The sequence below is a fragment of the Heterocephalus glaber genome, unplaced genomic scaffold (genome assembly GCF_053883595.1).
Source record: "Heterocephalus glaber isolate CG9 unplaced genomic scaffold, H.glaber_assembly_v1.0 deba00001481, whole genome shotgun sequence".
Lineage (NCBI taxonomy): Eukaryota > Metazoa > Chordata > Mammalia > Rodentia > Bathyergidae > Heterocephalus > Heterocephalus glaber.
Window position 1 is genome coordinate 55,616,423 of NW_028258317.1, and position 17,943 is coordinate 55,634,365.

Below are 17,943 nucleotides of genomic sequence, written 5' to 3' on the forward strand. Positions count from 1 at the left end.
TTAATTGAAGGAACTGTCTGATTTCTTCTTTAATTTCCTCTGTGAACCATTGGTTATTCAGAAGTGTTTTGTTCAATTTCCATGTGCTTATGAAATTTTTCAAGTTTCTTTTTCTGTGGATCTCCAATTTCATTGCACTATGGTCTGAAAATATACAGGGGATAACTTCAGTTCCTTTGCCCTTATGTAAGTATGTTCTATGAGCGAGTATGTGGTCTATTTTGGAGAATGACCTGTGTGCAACTGAAAAGAAAGTGTATTCTGATTTTATGGGTGGAAGACTCTGTAAACATCTGTTAAGTTCATTTGTTCAAGAGTTTGATTGAGTTCTAGTATTTTGTTGCTTGTTTTTTTTCTAGTTGGTCTATCTATTTGTGACAGTGGGATATTGAGGTCCCCCACTACTATTATATTAGTGCTTATATGATTTTTCATGAACATTAGTATTTGTTCTATATATTTGGGCACACTAGTGTTTGGTGCATAGATATTTATTATTTTCATCTCTTACTCTTGGATTGCTCGCTTTACAAGGATATAGTATCATTGTTTGTCTCTTAATCAGTGTGGGCTTGATATCCGCTTGATCTGAAAAGAGGATTGCTCCTCCTGCTTTTTTTTGGGTTCCTATCACATGGAATATTGTTTTCCACTCTCTAACTTTCAGTCTCTGAGTTTCTTTTTGAATTAAGAGTGTTTCTTGTATGCAGCATATTGTTGGATCTTGCTTCCTGCCCCATTCTGCCAATCTATTTCTTTTGATTGGTGAGTTGAGACCATAAACATTGATGGTTATAACTGATATGTGTTGACTTATCATTGTCATGACTTTTTCTTTTTGTTGCATTCTCCCCCTTCACATTTAATTTCTTGTCATGCCTGGTGGATTCATTCTTCTTGGGCTTCCTGGGGATGTGATCCTCATTGTCTTTTCCTAGGATTTTGTCTAAAATATTTTGGAGTGCTCGTTTGGTATTCATGAAGATCCTAAGGTGCTGTTTGTCATGAAAGTATCTGTTTTTCCATCAATTTTGGAAGGTAGTTTTGGAGGATACATCAATCTGGGTTGCAGGCTGTTTTCCTTTAGGGCTTGGAATATGTCACTCCAAGCTCTTCTTGCCTTGAGGGTTTGTGCTGCGAAGTCTGCTGTGATTGTGATGAGCTTTCCTTTGTATGTGATTTGTTTCTTTTCTCTAACTGCTTGTAGAACTTTGTTCTTCTGTAGAGTCTATGGAATCTTAACAATTATATGCCTGTGTGTACATTTTTTTTGATCAAGGCTATTTGGAGTCCTATATGCCTCAGTTATCTGTATGTCAAGTTCTTTTCCCCTTCTTGGGAAGTTTTCTGCTGTCACTTCTGTGAACAATTTTTTTTATGTTATCTGCACTCTCTCCTGTTTCTTCATTGAGTCTAATCTGTATTGTGTTATTCTTCTTTGCATCGTCTAGCAGCTGCTGGATTGATTTCTCATGATCCCTTTCAATTTTAAAGAAATTTTTCTTTTCCTGGTCACTAACTGCAATCTTATCTTCTATATCTGAAATTCTGTCCTCATATTGGTTCATTCTGCTGCAGTAGACTTTCAATGGAGTTTTTAATTGCCTGGAAATCTGTTTGCATCTGTTTTATGGACCCAATTTATTTCCTGTATTGGGATTCCATCATGTTTCTCAGCTCCTCGTTTTTTTTTTTATTTGTGGCCTCTCTAGATTTATTAATCATGTCTTCCACTATGGGTATAATCTCTGCTGTTATGTGAGAAATTATTTCTGATTTCATTTTTTCCAGATCCCCTTTTGTTGCTAGTTCAGGGAGTCCTGGTGGTTGAGTGTCAGAGTGTTCCATCTCATTTCCCTTTGGGGTTGCTGTAGGTGATCTGGAAGTCTGGTTCTGAGGCTTGTTTACATGTCTTCTCATTTTGATGGGGATGTTGCTGGTGCTTGTGTGGCTCACCTCGTCTGTGCTGGGAGTGGTGGTAGGCTGGCCCAGAAGCCTCCTACTCTGCACTGGGAGCTGTGACACATCGATCTAGAAGCCTCTTCTGTTCCAACCTTCCTTTTTTCTACTTGTCATCATAGATGTGTAGGATGTAGGGGAAACCATAGGAAGGCCCAGACATGAACATTAACACTATTACGTTTTGAACAGGAACAGGCATTAAATTTTATCTCCAAAATAATTGTTCAAAACCAGAAATTATTATTTTTTTACAGCTGAGGGATTTGGGACTTAGAGAAATTAATTTGCCAAAGACAACACAAATAATTCAAGTAAACATTGAAATTCTAACTGAAGTCTGGCTGTGTTTCATGTAAGCTTGTTTGTTTTACTTTAGCATATCATCCCGAGACTATTTTTTCAGTTACAACTGATCCATGAAGGAAGTTGGTCCTCAAAGGACACTGGTCAGAGGTAAATATCAGTAAGGGAATTCAGTTTATTATTTAACCAACATCAATATATCTTTTGAATAATTATTTTCCAAAGTGTAGGTGTCTGATGTGGAACATATTTCAAATCTCTTAAGTTCCTTCATCTCTTATTGTGTAGGGCACATTTAGGAGAGATATTTTTGTGATCTACACATAGAATAACAATGTTATTTTAGGTACATTTCAGTAGTTCCAATGCATCTTTATTTCCAAGGAGTCATTTAAAAAGAGTGGGTTGTTTAAGGTTTCCTGAGAAGTAAACTATAGAACCATATTACATGCAGGAGAATTTGGGGGAAAGTAGTTTTAAAGGGTAGTGGGAGAGGAGTAGGTGGGGAGAGCATTCAGATGGCTATGAAGTCTGCCACTGAGGAAGGAGACCAGGAAGGAAGGATTGGGTATGGAGAGTCTCAGACTGAAATATTGCTCTGAAAAAGGCTTGGCCAGGGTGACGGTGAATCTGGAAAAAGTATGTCCACTGCAGGAGTCCCATATTGGCGAAACCTTACCCAGCTCTGTCTGGAATTCCCCTTGATGCTCATTCATTGTTGGGGAGAGTGTGTGCTGTGGGTGACCCCACTGGGCAGATTATGATGCATCCTGATGGATACAGATGGGTGGCAGCTGGATCTGGCTTCTGAAGGAGATCAGTATACTTCTGTGGCTGTTACAGGGGTCTATTGGCCCTGAGAGTGACTGACTCCTCTACTTTGGATCAGAACTCTTCATGTTGTTGTCATTGCTGTTACTTAGTTTTCAGTGGAGTTTAAAATACAGACAGCATGATTTTTTTTTTCCACAGCCTTTGTTTGGGCTGAGCCCCACACTGGGTTGACAGAGATGAGATTCTTAGATCAATACATAGTCCTTTGGTGACATAATGCCAACTAGTCTGGCAGACTTCTTGGGAACGAATCTAGGCATGTAAATTTCACATGCCCTTAGTGAGCTGGCTCTTCCCTTAGGAGCAGAGATCATAAGATGTAAATGATGAAAACAACTCAGAGAGAAGAAGAAATGTTCCCTCACTCAGTTCCTGTACCAGTTGCACCTCACAAACCTTCAGCAGACATCTTCATAAATTGTATCTCCCATTTCCATCAGTTTTGACGTTGCTATTTTCTTTTTTTACTGCAAAACAATGATTTGATGGTAACTACAAATTTAAAGAGTTGCTAAGTTTGATGGAACTCATTTACCATCATAAGAGAAGGTTGTCTTTAATAATGTGTATTTACTTGTTATCATAAGAAACCATAAAGGATGGGATTCTGATGTAATTTCAGGTGACAAATACTTATGAAGTGGATATTTTGAATGCAGAACTCTTTGGGGGATCTCTGTAATCCAGCCTCCTACTTCATCTAGATACAATATTTGGCAAGTGCTAAGTTTTCCATAAAGGTTAGATAAATAAATACCTGAGTTGATTTCTAGTGACCACATAAGCAAAACATTCTTTCCCTTGTGAAAATGTGTCAGGAATGATGAATTGGACCAGCCACAATATTCGAACAGAAGTTAGTCTCAGTAGATGGTATGTGAACATAGAACCCCAGAGTTGGACAGGAATTTTTTGTGCTTGTTTGAAACTTGGCTCTGGCTGTGATTTCTTTGTCACAGATTTTTGGATGGAGAGGGGCTTGCACAGGGAAAGCAGGGTGTGCTGACACAGAAGCTCACGAGAACCTTGGCTGGGCTAGGAGTCATTGCTATTTTAGTCACTCCCAGATGTCTGCTGCTTTAGTTTTATGGAAAGAGAGGCTGGCATGCCCACTGGGTGGGGAGGAGGGATATTCCCCTTCTATGACTTTCAACTCACATGTAAAGCCAAACCTCAACATGCTCCTACGATGGATTTGATAAGGCTTTTTAAAGTTGTGCTCTTTAATAATGCCTTTCCCATTTACACTGTATGTATAGTAAATAGGCAAATTGAAGAAAGCTTCATGAATAAAAGCATGCCCCCTACCAATATAAACCAAAGCCCTCCCCACTTTTGTTGTGATCTAATATTTATGAAGCACTGGCCACTGAACATATGTCGAATCGCACATATACCAGATGAGCGAGCTGTCCCAGGAGCTATTGTGCTAATCTAACAAGCTCACCAGATGCTTGTTATGTATCTACTTTTGCCTTTCATATTATTTTCAGGGTGTCTTTTCTTTCCAATACTGTAATTATGAGTTAGAAAGAAGATGTTAGGTTGTAATATTTATGGATGTGAGGACAAAGCCCTCTGAAACCTTTTCAAAAAGAATTCCCAGAGTCCTTCCCAAGAGGCCCTGCAACCAACCACCAAGGACCAATCCAGGGTGCAGATGAAAGTACATGATGGGTTGGCAAGGGGTCTTCTTTTCCTGAGGTATGATGGCACTAATGCAACATGAGTCTTAGGAGACAAAGCAAGCACAGGAGAAGAAATATCGTGGTTAAATACATGGGACTTGGATTTGCCCCACTTCAAATTCAGACTTTATTATTTACTAGCTATGTGAATGTGACAAGTTGCTTACCCTTTCTAAAGCTTAGTTTCTTCATCTGTAAAATAGGTACAGGAGTAGTAATGTCTGCATCTTTGTGTGTGTTGGGAGGGGCCAGATCACGGGAAATGACAGTGCCTCCATTGTCTAGCCAGGCTGTGAGCTGACCAGAAATGAATCGAAGAGTAAGGCAGGGGGAGGTCAGCATGTCGCTTTCGTCATTGTTAAAGGATGTGGCACATTAAACAAGGGGCATCTCCTTATGGACAAGTAGGCTTCACAGCTGACTTTGCTAGCAGGACAGGTGTTCTCTTGCAGGGACAGAACACAGAGTACTCTCGGGAAGAGAAAGAGTGATCCCTGTTTCTTCAGTTTTGCTCAATGGTCAGATTGGTTCCCACTTCTGAGGGCTTGAGAAAGGCAGTGAAGAACAGCTAGAAGCAGCGTATTGTGGCTCTTCTCCATATGGAGTGAAACAGCAAGCGTGGAGGAAGTGATGCCCTCAGTAGCAGCTACTTCATATGATTCTTGAGGGGAGACGAAGCAAGGTGTTTGACAAAGGCTAAACATCAACACACATATAGATTGATATTATTCCTGCAACCATTAATACCGTGTGTCAGGAGTGTGGCAAGGAAATAGGGTGAGCATCAGTTACTGGAGAAAAAAAAGGAGGAGTTTAAAGCCATGGGGTGGGGTAAACATTTCTGGATATAATCCTTAAACTAAGCAAGAGGCCAAGAGTCTACACTTACCTGGTTTTGTTATTGTTGTGCTGGGACAAAGAAACCAGCATGGAGGTCCAGGGTAGAATGATTTAACATGATAGAGAGGAAGCAGAAACCTTCACCAGATAAATGTGAAGCCAGAACAACATGTGGAACTGGCATCTGGGAAATCCTGTCAGTGCATATTTTCTGAGGATAAAGATTTCTGGGTATTGGGCACATGAATGATTTATGTGTATGCAGTTTCTGACTTTGGATTTAAGATTAGCCTACTTGCTCCTTAATTGAGGTTTCACTAGTTGTTTTTAACACAAATGCTCTTTTGGGTTGAAGAGTAGCATTCTCCAGAGAAATATGACCATATAATTAATATATTTATATTTCTTATAGAAAGCTTTGTATATTGTATCTGTTACTTATACATTGCTATAAACAATAGATTTATTATACATGAAGTGATATTTATTTTGAAGAATTGGCTCATGTAATTACTGAGGCTTAGAAGTCCCATAATATAACCTTTGCAATCTACAGACACAGGGAAGCCAATAGAGCAATTAAGTCAGAGTGAGTCTGGGAGGCTTAAGAGCCAGGGAACTGATTGTGTGGGTCCCAGTCTGAGGGCAGAAAATGGGATGAAATGTTCCAGGTCAAGCAGTAAGGCAGAAAAACATAGGGCAAACTCCTCCTTTCTCTGTTCATTCCTTCATTTTATTCAGACTCTCAGTGGGTTGGATGGTGTCCCGCCACATTGGGATGGGCAGTCTGACTTACTGAATTACCCACACCTTGTCATACACACTTAGAAACTTTAATCTGGACTCCTATATTCCTCTTTTTTTTTTTTTTTTTTTTTTTTTTTTGGTACCAGGGATCAAACTCAGGTCCTTGAGTTTGCAAGGCAAGCGATGGAACCACTGAGCTAAATCCCCGGCCCTTCTGTGTTCCTCTTGAGTCATCACACACCCAGGAATTTGCACTGGGTTATATTTCCAGACTTTTTATTTTGAGACAGGGTCTTGCTTAATTTCTAAATTACCCAGACTGGGCTCAAATTTGGATCCTCCTGACTCAGCTTTCCAAGTACGTAGGATTAAAGACAAGTGCCACCAAACCCAGTGAATTTATTTTTTTTAAAGTGCAAAAATACATATTCAGGCCTAGGTGGTGCAGAGAAACTCCAGCACTTCCATACTTACTTTCAACTTGCTCATCTCATACTTGCCATAGGTAAGCCCACCAGCTCCTGTAAAATTTTCTGTTAGTTCTTACCACAAATTTTGAAAGCAATAGTTTTTTTTCAGATCTCCACTGACCTCTGATTTGAGCTGAGCCTGATCTTTGTTAAAGGCAATTTTCCAAATTACTTAATTCTTCTTTAAGGAGTTAACATCTTATTGTTCATGCCCCCCTTCAAAGTCTCAATCCTAGGTTGGTATAAATGATGGAAAAGTAACCAATTAGATTTTCAAAGATTCAAGATTGACTCATGTGGATCTCAAGAAGACGCCCCAAATAGACAAGTTATTATCATCTCATTTCATAAAGCATAATGTGACATCAATCCTGATATGTCAACTCCATTGGATTTAGAAATGTCTAGCAAATTAGTAGAACATGAGGTATTTCTGGGTGAGTCATACAGGTGTGACCTTGGGTACCGTACTTGATCCCTTGTCCATTTCTTTGTGGAGCTGTTCCCTGCTTTGTTCCCTGCTGCCAGGAGCCAAACAGTTTTGGTCTGCCACACCCTTCTGCCATGATGTTCCTGGCTCAGATCCAGCTGACTATGGACTGAATCTCCCAAAGCCATAAGCTAAATTCAACCTTTTCTCTTTTAAGTTGTGAATGTTGGGTGTTGTGACCACCGATGGGGAAGGTGACTGATACAGGTATAATTTTAAATGATTTTTCAGAGAGGATCTGGGGAAAAGATATATGGCAATATGGAAACAATGCTTCAATTCTAAGAATAAAAAACAGCAAATGTGAGAAAGAGAAAAATAAATATCATAAAGCCAATGTTCTGCATATAAAAAGGGGTTATTTGGGTTGCTTTGGGAGATGATGATTCCAATCCTAGAAGACAGTTTTTAGGAAGGAGAACATAATGCACAATGAACATATTTGTTATGAGTGAATGCTATTATAGTTTTGATGAATAGATCATGCAGATTGGTTCTAGTGTCTTCTCACCTGCTCATTGTTTTTGCTAAGTGGAAGCTGAGGTGCAGCCTCTGTGGTTAAAGAGAACGAATCGAATTATGGCTCAGGGCACTGGATCTGGGAATCTGCCCCAGCCCTTAGAGGAAGTACATTTTAGAACACATCCTTCCTCACCCATATTGAGCATACTCTTCAAATTGATAATGAAGCTTATTTTGATGTTTCTATCAATGGGCATTTCACAGTAATGGCTTCACAGCTGAGCAAGCCTGTATTTGGTTAACATTTTTGTCCATTTAGAAACATTGAATTTTAAGTAAAACAAGAAGTACCAATCAATGTGGCAGCTGAAACATTCATTCTATGGAACAAAAGAATAGAGATGATGTCAGAGCTATGACCCAAGTTTAAAATTTAATGTTGTTTGTTATTTCTGTTAAGAATCTGTCTTTTCCTTTGAGTTGCTCTTCACAACATCTGCTAAGTGACTCTGTTGTTGGATTTTAGGGCTTGGCACAATATTCCGTCCTCTTTTATGGCTATTACGACAATAAACGAACGATTGGATGGCTGAATTTCAGGTTGCCGCTCTCCTATTTTCTGGTGGGGATTATGTGCATTGGATACAGTTTTGTGGTTGTCCTCAAAGCGTAAGTTTCATTTTTCTGTTGGGAAGAAAATGATGATTTCTAGACTCAAACAGGAAAGTGACTTGAGAATTAGGTATAATTTTGTTCTATGTCATAGCTAGAGGATGTGGAGTTTATAAGAAATGAAATGTAGCTTTAATACCAAAACTAACATTAGACTATTATATCCTCAAAATGAACACAAACACAGGCCTTTGGGTTGTCCTACTGGGTCAGAGTGATAGTTGCATGTCTATTTTGTTTTTGTGTATATTTTAAAATGTGCCTTTTTGTACCTCAAGTTGTGAATCAGTGTTGTCAGGAGAGGGAAAGAGCCGTGACTCTTTGCATGCAGAAAGGCTTGTGACTTGCACAATCAGCTCAACAGGAAGGATCTGTTCTGTGTTCATTTTTTAAAAGCCAGAATAATCATTCATCCAAAAAATTTTAGCTGTGTAAGACAGAAAAAACAAATGGCCCCTAGTGAGACCATCTTGATCCACTGTATAGGCATAGTTTTTCTTGGGAAAGGATTTATTAGAGTACGGGAATGAATTTCACCAGAGAACTGCTAAAATTGCAGTTCATTTTTTTCCTCCTGCCACAAATATATTTATAATACCTTTCTTAAAGATCCTGCAGAAGCTTAGCAGTTACTTAGGGTTGTGAAAAAATTCATCCTTTAGTCAATTTTCTGAACTACCTCAGGAGTAAAGTTGAAACATCTCATGTAAGAGCTCTGTTCTTTTATTTGACTATACACAAGGCAAATTGGCCTTTTGCCTCACTGTGGGAAGGATCTCTGCTCTGGGGCCTAGGAGGGGTCTTGTGCACAGCAGGAGCTCTCTGAAGCAGCCTCTGATATGCCTTGTGTTCTGTGCCTACCTATTTTCTGATTGCTCCCAAGGAAACAGTCATATTTAGTTTTTTAAGCTCCCTCAGGACTTGAAACGTACTTTATTGGAGACCCCATTTCCAAGGTATTTATTAACTTGTCCAAATATAATCAGAGACCCCAAAATAAAGTATCTGTCTATCGGATAAAGCACCACCACATTCTAAAAATCCAAGATACTTTCTGTTCTTGTGACCATCTTGTGTAATTGAACTAAAATTGTCAAAGATAACATTTCTATTACTGAGCCCTTCATGAGTATTATTTCCATGTTGAACATTTAATTTCTGTGGCCCATGGGGAAGAATATCTTTGTTCATCTAATTATTGTACTCAACTATTTTTTGTGGTACTGAGGATTGAACCCATGACCTCAAGGAAGCATTCTATCACTGAGCTACATCCCAGCCCTCTCAGCTTCTTTTAGTGACTCTGCAGAGTCTATTTGCCTTAGTGAGATCTTGGGCCATTCTGTTTAGGTTCGGTTCCCATCTGTACCTTTTTTGTTAGTTTGTACAAACATCAATAATTTGCTCCTGTTCCTTATTTCTGCTAGAGGTGTAATAGGTGTAATAGACGAAAGCCCATAAATACAAAATATGTAAATATGCTGGCATGTTAAAAGTATTTAAAAAGTTTACCATTTTATTAGGACTATATGATAACCATTATTCACAGACTTATTCAATAACCAAGTAAAGCCATTATGGTAGAAATTGAGGTCACATAATAGTTCCCCAGAAGAGGACTGTGTTGGCGATGTACCTCAGTGGTAAAGCCCTTACCTCGCGTGGATTTGATCCCCAGCATCACCAAATAAAGCAAGGGGAGGGAAGTCACATATGGTTATACAGTTGTATGTTAAAGATTTGAGTTGAATACAACCATTTTCTAGCAGATGAATTTAAAGAAGCCAGAACAGCATTGTAGAAGGCAAACCACATACATGACTAATATATCATGAAGTGGCCTATGTGTCCGTCATCAGATGAGTGGATAAAGAAAATGTGGTATTTACTCACAATGGAGTACTCCTCTGTCATAAAGAAAGATAAAAGGATAGATCCATTTGTTGGAACATGGATGCACTTTGAAACTATAATGTTAAGTGAAATAAATCAGACACACAAGCTTAAATATCCCATAGTTTCTTTTATCTGAGAAACTCAAAATGTAAACAAGAGCAAAATAAAAGCTAAACAATAGGAAGTAGGGAAACATCTCTTTTTAATAGGAAGGGGATTAAGATATGGGGGTGAGGAGGAAAATGGGAGGAAAAAAGGAATGAAGACGTGTTATGATATGTACCAACTCCACACAAGGAATGTTATCATTATGTACTGCAAATGTAGAGTAAAAAGAAATTTAAGAACAAGGTAAAACAATTTGTAATATAATTTATTTAGCCTAATGTATCAAAGTATTATTATTTCAATAATTAATATAAAATTGCTATAGAGTTTTTTTGGGACTAAGTCTTTCAGATATTGAGTAACCTCATTTTGCTGTTGATGACCATATTGTACAATGCCGCTCTAGAGGATGCTTTTGTTGGCTCTCACAAATTTGCCCAAAGATCCCATTTAACATAGCTAAAAGGCCCCAACTCTACATTTCCCCCCTCATAGTCATCTGTGTTATGCAACGCCAGCCTGGCTTTGGCCCCTTAGTCTGGCATGGCACTTTGGTTACTTGTTATTGGCAAGTGATATAAACTCAATCACCTGCCTATATAGCAAAGAATTTAAAAGCAATACATGTCTCCCACCCTTACTCCTAGCCCTGGGAACAATACTTGGTAGAAAAAGAGTTGATGAGGTGTAAATGATCATATGAAATCATTTACCATCTCTTTCCATCTCTACTTTCTACCCCAATCAAATTTATGAGATATATTACTCAAACAAAAGGATATCTGAATTCTCAAATCAGCTATGGACTAGTCTTGTCCATATTGCTAACTTCAGCATCCTCATTCATAAAATAGAGGCAAATATCTGTTGTAATTATATAATAGGTAAATCAGAAGGTAAAATGAGATAAAAGGCTAAGAAATACTCTGAGGATTTAGAGCGATCACCTTTGCTATCCCAGAACTCTCCCAGTTTTAGTACTAAAAGTCTTGCATACTAGGAATCACCCCAGACCCCCAAAAAGAGATGGTTGATCACTATAGTTTTAAGCTCCTTTCTTCCTTTTCTTTTTTTCCAGAACAGTGTATAACCCTAACCACATTAGAAGCTTAGAAATCTTTATAGTAAATACAGTTGCATAATTATTAAGGGCAAATTAGCATAGCATCATGTTGTAAAGTTACATGACATGGAAGACATCACTTCCTTCATATGTTGGCCTCATCCATTTGAAATTTAATATCCCAAAGTAAGTTTGGTTTGCTTTTAAAACCTAGCTGTTACCATTAAAAGCAATTCTACAAACTAAAAAATTTGGAATTTACTGATATATTTTACAGCAGCTAAACTTTTGGAAGGAGCTAATAATTTGAGGAATGCATGACTAAAGAAACTCCTTGATGTCTTTCTTATCTCAATAGGCTTTTCTAAGACTTTCTTCTATTGTAGGACTCCCTAGGATTAAGACTTTTCTGTTAATGAGCCTAGTAATAATAATGCAGAAAGAATAGGCTAATAACGTCCTTTAATATTTAAATCATGTGTCATATATAACCTCTAAATGATATTAAAAATTTTGTCTACATATATTATCTTTTACAAATCATAAACCTATATGTGCTATTAACAAGCCTCAAAATATGCATATAAGTTTGCCTCAGTATGGCAAATTGGCAATATATTATCCAGATTTCTGAACCTGAAACGATAACCATAATTTACATTTTAAACAATAATAATAATTAACACTCTCAGAGCATTTGTAATATATTATCATTACCTTTAGCTCTTACACATTACAAAGTAGCTATTATACAAATTTACATATAATAAAGTAAAGCTCAGAGAAACTAGATTACATGCCTAATATTATTTGACCACAGTAACTACTGGAACCTAGTTTTTTCTAGTTAAAAATGTATCTTCTACCCACCACATCTTGCCACCTATCTGTATTGTGCTTCTTATTACATAGAAAAATTTGTTTCTCCCATGCATCTTGTATGGTGGGGTTAAGTGAGTATTAGTTGTTCCTATTGAATTGATCAAGAAATTAAGGCTTAGCAAAGTTTGATACTTTGACTAAACTCATATGGTCAGTAAATTGCAGAACTGAGTTTTGAAGATTATCCTCTAATTCAGCCTTTATTTTTTCCAGTTCTGGTGAGGATGCATCTATGTTGATGACAAGTGTCTCTCCTTAGCCTGTCCTGTGTGGATGTTTTCAGTTTTTAAATTCCTGCTGATTGGCAAATTCTGTTGGAGTTATATGACCTTGATATAATTCTTGTGCTCTGAAATTTTGTGAAAATAAAAACAAAAACAGAAAGAAAACTAAACCTATCAAAACCAAGTCTTTGTCTTATAAGATTTTGCATATTCCAAGATTTTGAGTCATTGCCAGCCTCTGACATCATTTCTAAATAAGTGAAAATTTATTTCCTCCTCTCTGTCTAGATTGTTGTTGCTCCATCCACTTTCTTTTCGTTCTTTTATATCTGCTTATTCAGGCACCTGTGATGTAGTTGATACCTTGCCCAAACTTATTACCACCCTCCCATGGTACCTCAGGATTAAAATGATTCCTCCTCCTTCCCTTTCACCTCATCACCATTGAAAGTTTTCTCTTTGAAAGAATCTTTTCTAAGTAGAGAAAACCAAGCACAGTCTTTGGAGGACACAGTCTAATATTTTCTTTCTCTGAGATATCATCACTGGAGATGACAATATTTGGTTTCTCTAATAATGAATTTGATGCCTTACCCTAGCTTATTGGAAGGTAAATAGGGCTGGCCTCAAAAAGACGCAGAGGACACCAGACCACCAGACCACGGTCCTGAGTCCTGCTACTCCTGGCCCAGAGGTAGGGGCTTCTGAGCCACTGTCCCACTGCTCCTGGTCCAGAAGAAGGGGTTTCCTGGCCACCATCCCTCCCACTGCTCCCAGCCCAGAGGAAAGGGCTTTTGGGCCACCTTCTGTCTCACTGCTCCTGGCCGAGAGGAAGGGGCTTCCGGGCCACCATCCCTCCCACCGCTCCTGGCCCAGAGGTAGGGGCTTCTCGCTGCCATCCTGCTGCTCCTGGTCCAGCGGAAGGAGCTTCCTGGCCACCATCCCTAACGCTGCTCCCAGCCCCATCCCATCTCTCCCAGGTCAGAGGAGGAAATCTGTGCAGGCGCCAACAGCCGCCCCCCAAGTCGAAATGAGAAAACACCTAAATAATTCTCAAAACCAGACTTCCAGATCACCTACAGCAACCCCAAAGGGAAATGAGATGGAACACTCTGATACTCAACCACCTCAACCCACTGAACTGGTAACAAAAGGGGATCTGGAAAAAATGAAATCAGAAATAATTTCTCAGATAACAGGAGAAATTGTGCCCCTAGTGCAAGACATGATTAATAAACCTAGAGAAGAGCTGAGGAACATGATGGGATCTCAACATAGGAAACAAATGGAATCCATAAAACAGATGCAAATAGATTTCCAGGAGATGAAAAACTCCATTGAAAGTCTACATAACAGAATGAGCCAATGTGAGGACAGAATTTCATATATAGAAGATAAGATTGCAATTAATGACAAGGAAAAGAAAAATTGCTTCAAAATTATAAGGGAACATGAGAAATCAATGCAGCAGCTGCTAGATGATGCAAAGAAGAATAACATAAGACTGATTTGAGTCAATGAAGAAACAGGAGAGAGTGCAGATGACATAAAAAAACTCTTCACAGAAATAATGGCAGAAAACTTCCCAAGCAGGGGAAAAGAACTTGACATACAGATAAGTGAGGCATATAGGACTCCAAATAGCCTTGATGAAAAAAATCTACACATAGACATATAATTGTATAAGATTCCAGAAACTCAACAGAAGAACAAAGTTCTCCAAGCAGTCAGAGAAAAGAAACAAATCACATACAAAGGAAAGCCCATCAAAATCACAGCAGACTTCTCAACACAAACCATCAAGGCAAGAAGAGCTTGGAGTGACATATTCCAAGCCCTAAAAGAAAACAGCCTCCAACCCAGATTGATATACCCTGCAAAGCTATCTTTCAAAATTGATGGAGAAATAAGATACTTTCATGACAAAGACCACCTTAGGAACATCGTGAATACCAAACGAGCACTCCAAAAAATTTTACACAATATCCTAGGAACAGACACTGAGGATCACAACCCCAGGAATCAAAGCAGAATGAACCCATTGGACATGACAAGAAATTAAATGTAAAGGGGGAGAAACCAAAAAGAAAAAGTCATGGCAATGACAAGTCAATATGTTTCAGTTATAACCATCAATGATAATGGTGTCAATTCACCAATCAAAAGAAATAGACTGGCAGAATGGGTCAAGAAGCAAAGAAGTAGAAATACCAAATAAATACATGAAAATTAATTAATTAATTATTAATTATTATTTATTTATTAATTATTATCATCAGTCTGCCACTTTACCCTTTGAAAATGTTAATTACATGTAGACTTAGCAAAAGATCAAAGTAGTTACTCTCTTTCTTATGAATGCAGAGGCTGTGGCTCAAAGACATGAAATAATTTGCTGGACATCCTCCAGCAGTAAACCACCTAGACAAGGCAAGGGCTCAGGTTCCACTGGATTTGCTCCAGGGTCCAAGCTAAGACACCATGAGGAATTCTGAACTATACCAAATTCCTTTTTCTTTCAGGTCCAAAAGGGTTAAATCAGATAGTCATTATGATTAAACCTAGGGAGGAAATTGTTTATTTGATCATTATAGCACCATGTCTATTTTACCTTATCAGTGAGAAAAGGGCAGGGCCTAAAGTAAAAATGGCCCCTTGTCAGGTAAATGTTGAATGGACCTTTATCATTGGTGAAATTTTGTGGCTGAAGATGGTCTCCCAGCTAAGAAGGAAGTCCTAACTGGATGAGCACAGCTAAGGTGCAAAAATAGTAATGTGGCAGGAAAAGGTGTGGAACAGTGAATGGAGTACAGCAGGAGAACAAATTCAAACTGTGCCCACAACACATTTTTAAGGTGTGATCCTGAAAGATATAAAATATTACATACAGCTCTATCTCTTTTCTACAGAGCAAAAAAAAAAAAAAAAAAAGTACATACTTATAAAAAACCCTTCCTTTTCAAACAGCTGTGGTTTTGAACTTCTTTATCTATGCAATCTCAATACATCATTTGTTTTTCCAGGGGAGTTGGAAATCACATTTATGGTGATCTTTAAGGTTTTTATACTGCTTTCCTTGCCTTCAAGCACAAGTCTGCAGCTCCATTTATACACTGGGGTCATCTGGTTATTTTATGGGTGAATGTGGAGGTTTTTAATAAATCAGATAAATGCCTTCACAAATCTTAAGTCAACTGGATCGTTGGAGTGTAGCTACTAAGGAAAATTGGGAAAAGGAAAGGGATTGAGAGAGAGACAGATAAAATTCTCTAGCTTAGAGTGATGTGTTTCAAGCCCTAAAGGAAAACAACCTCCAACCCAGATTGATGTACCCTCCAAAACTATCTTTCAAAAGTGATGGTGAAATAAGATACTTTCATGACAAACAGCATCTTAGGAACTTCATGAATACCAAACGAGCACTACAAAAAATTTTAGACAAAATCCTAGAAAAAGACAACGAGGATCACAACCCCAGGAAGCCCAGCATAATGAATCCGCTGGGCACGACAAGAAATTAAAAGCAAAGGGGGAGGATCAAACAAAAAGAAAAAGTCATGACAATGATAAGTCAATACATATCAGTTATAACCATCATGTTAATGGTCTGAACTCACCAATCAAAAGAAATAGACTGCCAGAATGGGTCAAGAAGCAAGATCCAACAATACGTTGCATACAAGAAACATATTTAATTCAAAAAGAAGCTCATAGACTGAAAGTTAAAGGGTGGAAAACAATACTCCATGAGACGGGAACCCGAAAAAAAGCAGGAGTAGCTATCCTCTTTGCAGATCAAGTGGATTTCAACCCCACACTGATTAAGAGAGATGAAGAAGGACACTATATCCTCATAAAGGGAACAATCCAAGAGGAAGAGATGACAATCATAAATATCTATGTACCAAACGCTAGTGCACCCAACTATATAAAACAAATAATAATGGGCAAGAAAAACCATATAAGCACTAATATAATAGTAGTGGGGGACCTCAATACCCCATTGTCACAAATAGATAGATCAACTAGACAAAAAACAAGCAACGAAATACTAGAACTCAATCAAACTATTGAAGATATGAACTTAACAGATGTTTACAGAATGTTTCACCCCACAAAATCAGAATACACATTCTTTTCGGCTGCACACGGGTCATTCTCCAAAATAGACTACATACTCGCTCATAGAACATATTTAGGTAAGTGTAAAGGAATTGAAGTAATACCCTGTATATTATCAGACCATAGTGTGATGAAATTGGAGATCAACACCAAAAGAAACTGCAAAAACGTCATAAACACATGGAAATTGAACAACATACTTCTGAATAACCAATGGGTCACAGAGGAAATTAAAGAAGAAATCAGACAGTTCCTTCAATTAAATGAAAATGACAATACAACATATCAGAATCTACGGGACACAATGAAAGCAGAATAATGAGGGAGATTCATAGCAGTGAATAGTCATATTAGGAAAATAAAGCGTGCCCAATTAAACAACCTGATGCTGAACCTCAAGCTTCTAGAAAGAAAAGAGCAGGACAAACACAAAGCTCATACAAGGGAGGAAATTATAAAGATGAGGGCAAAAATCAGTACAATAGAGACTAAGAAAACAATGGAGACTACAAAAAAATCAATGAAGCCAAAAGTGGGTTCTTCAAAAGAAGCAAAAAAATTGACAAACCTTTAGCAAACCTTATCAGAAAAAGGAAAGAAAAGCCCCAAATCCATGCAATTAGGAATGAAAAGGGTGAAATTACAACAGACCCAGGAGAAATCCAGAGGATCATCAATACCTACTTCCAGAACCTATACACCAATAAGATGGAAAACACAGAAGACATGGACAGATTTCTAGACACGTATGAATTACCAAAGTTGAATGAAGAAGACCTAAAAATTCTAAACAACCCAATATCAATCAATGAAATTGAAAACATAATTAAAAACTTACCAACCAAGAAAAGTCCGGGTCCTGATGGCTTCACCACTCAATTCTATAAGACATTTAGAGAGGAACTACTGCCACTACTGTTTAAACTCTTCAATGAAATTGAAAGGGAAGCAATACTCCCAAATTCATTCCTGGAAGCAAACTTCACCATGATCCCCAAATCAGAGAAAGGCCCAACTGAAAAAGAGAACTATAGACCAATGTCACTAATGAATATAGATCCAAAAATCCTTAATAAGATACTGACAAACAGAATGCAGAAGATCATCAAGAAGATCATACACCCTGACCAAGTGGGATTCATCCCAGGGATGCAGGGATAGTTCAATATGCTAAAAACAA

At 38.1% G+C, this 17,943-nt stretch overlaps 1 protein-coding gene across 3 annotated transcripts in view; it reads left to right on the forward strand.

Annotated features, from left to right (window-relative positions):
- The window catches only part of Tmc1 (transmembrane channel like 1), a 455,769-nt gene that overhangs the window by 396,041 nt on the left and 41,785 nt on the right, over positions 1 to 17,943 (forward strand). For all 3 annotated transcript variants that reach the window (XM_087184103.1, XM_087184105.1, XM_087184104.1), the window contains one exon: positions 8,323 to 8,465. In XM_087184103.1, the coding sequence (XP_087040229.1) occupies positions 8,323 to 8,465 (143 nt within the window). The remainder of the gene's footprint in view (positions 1 to 8,322; positions 8,466 to 17,943) is intronic.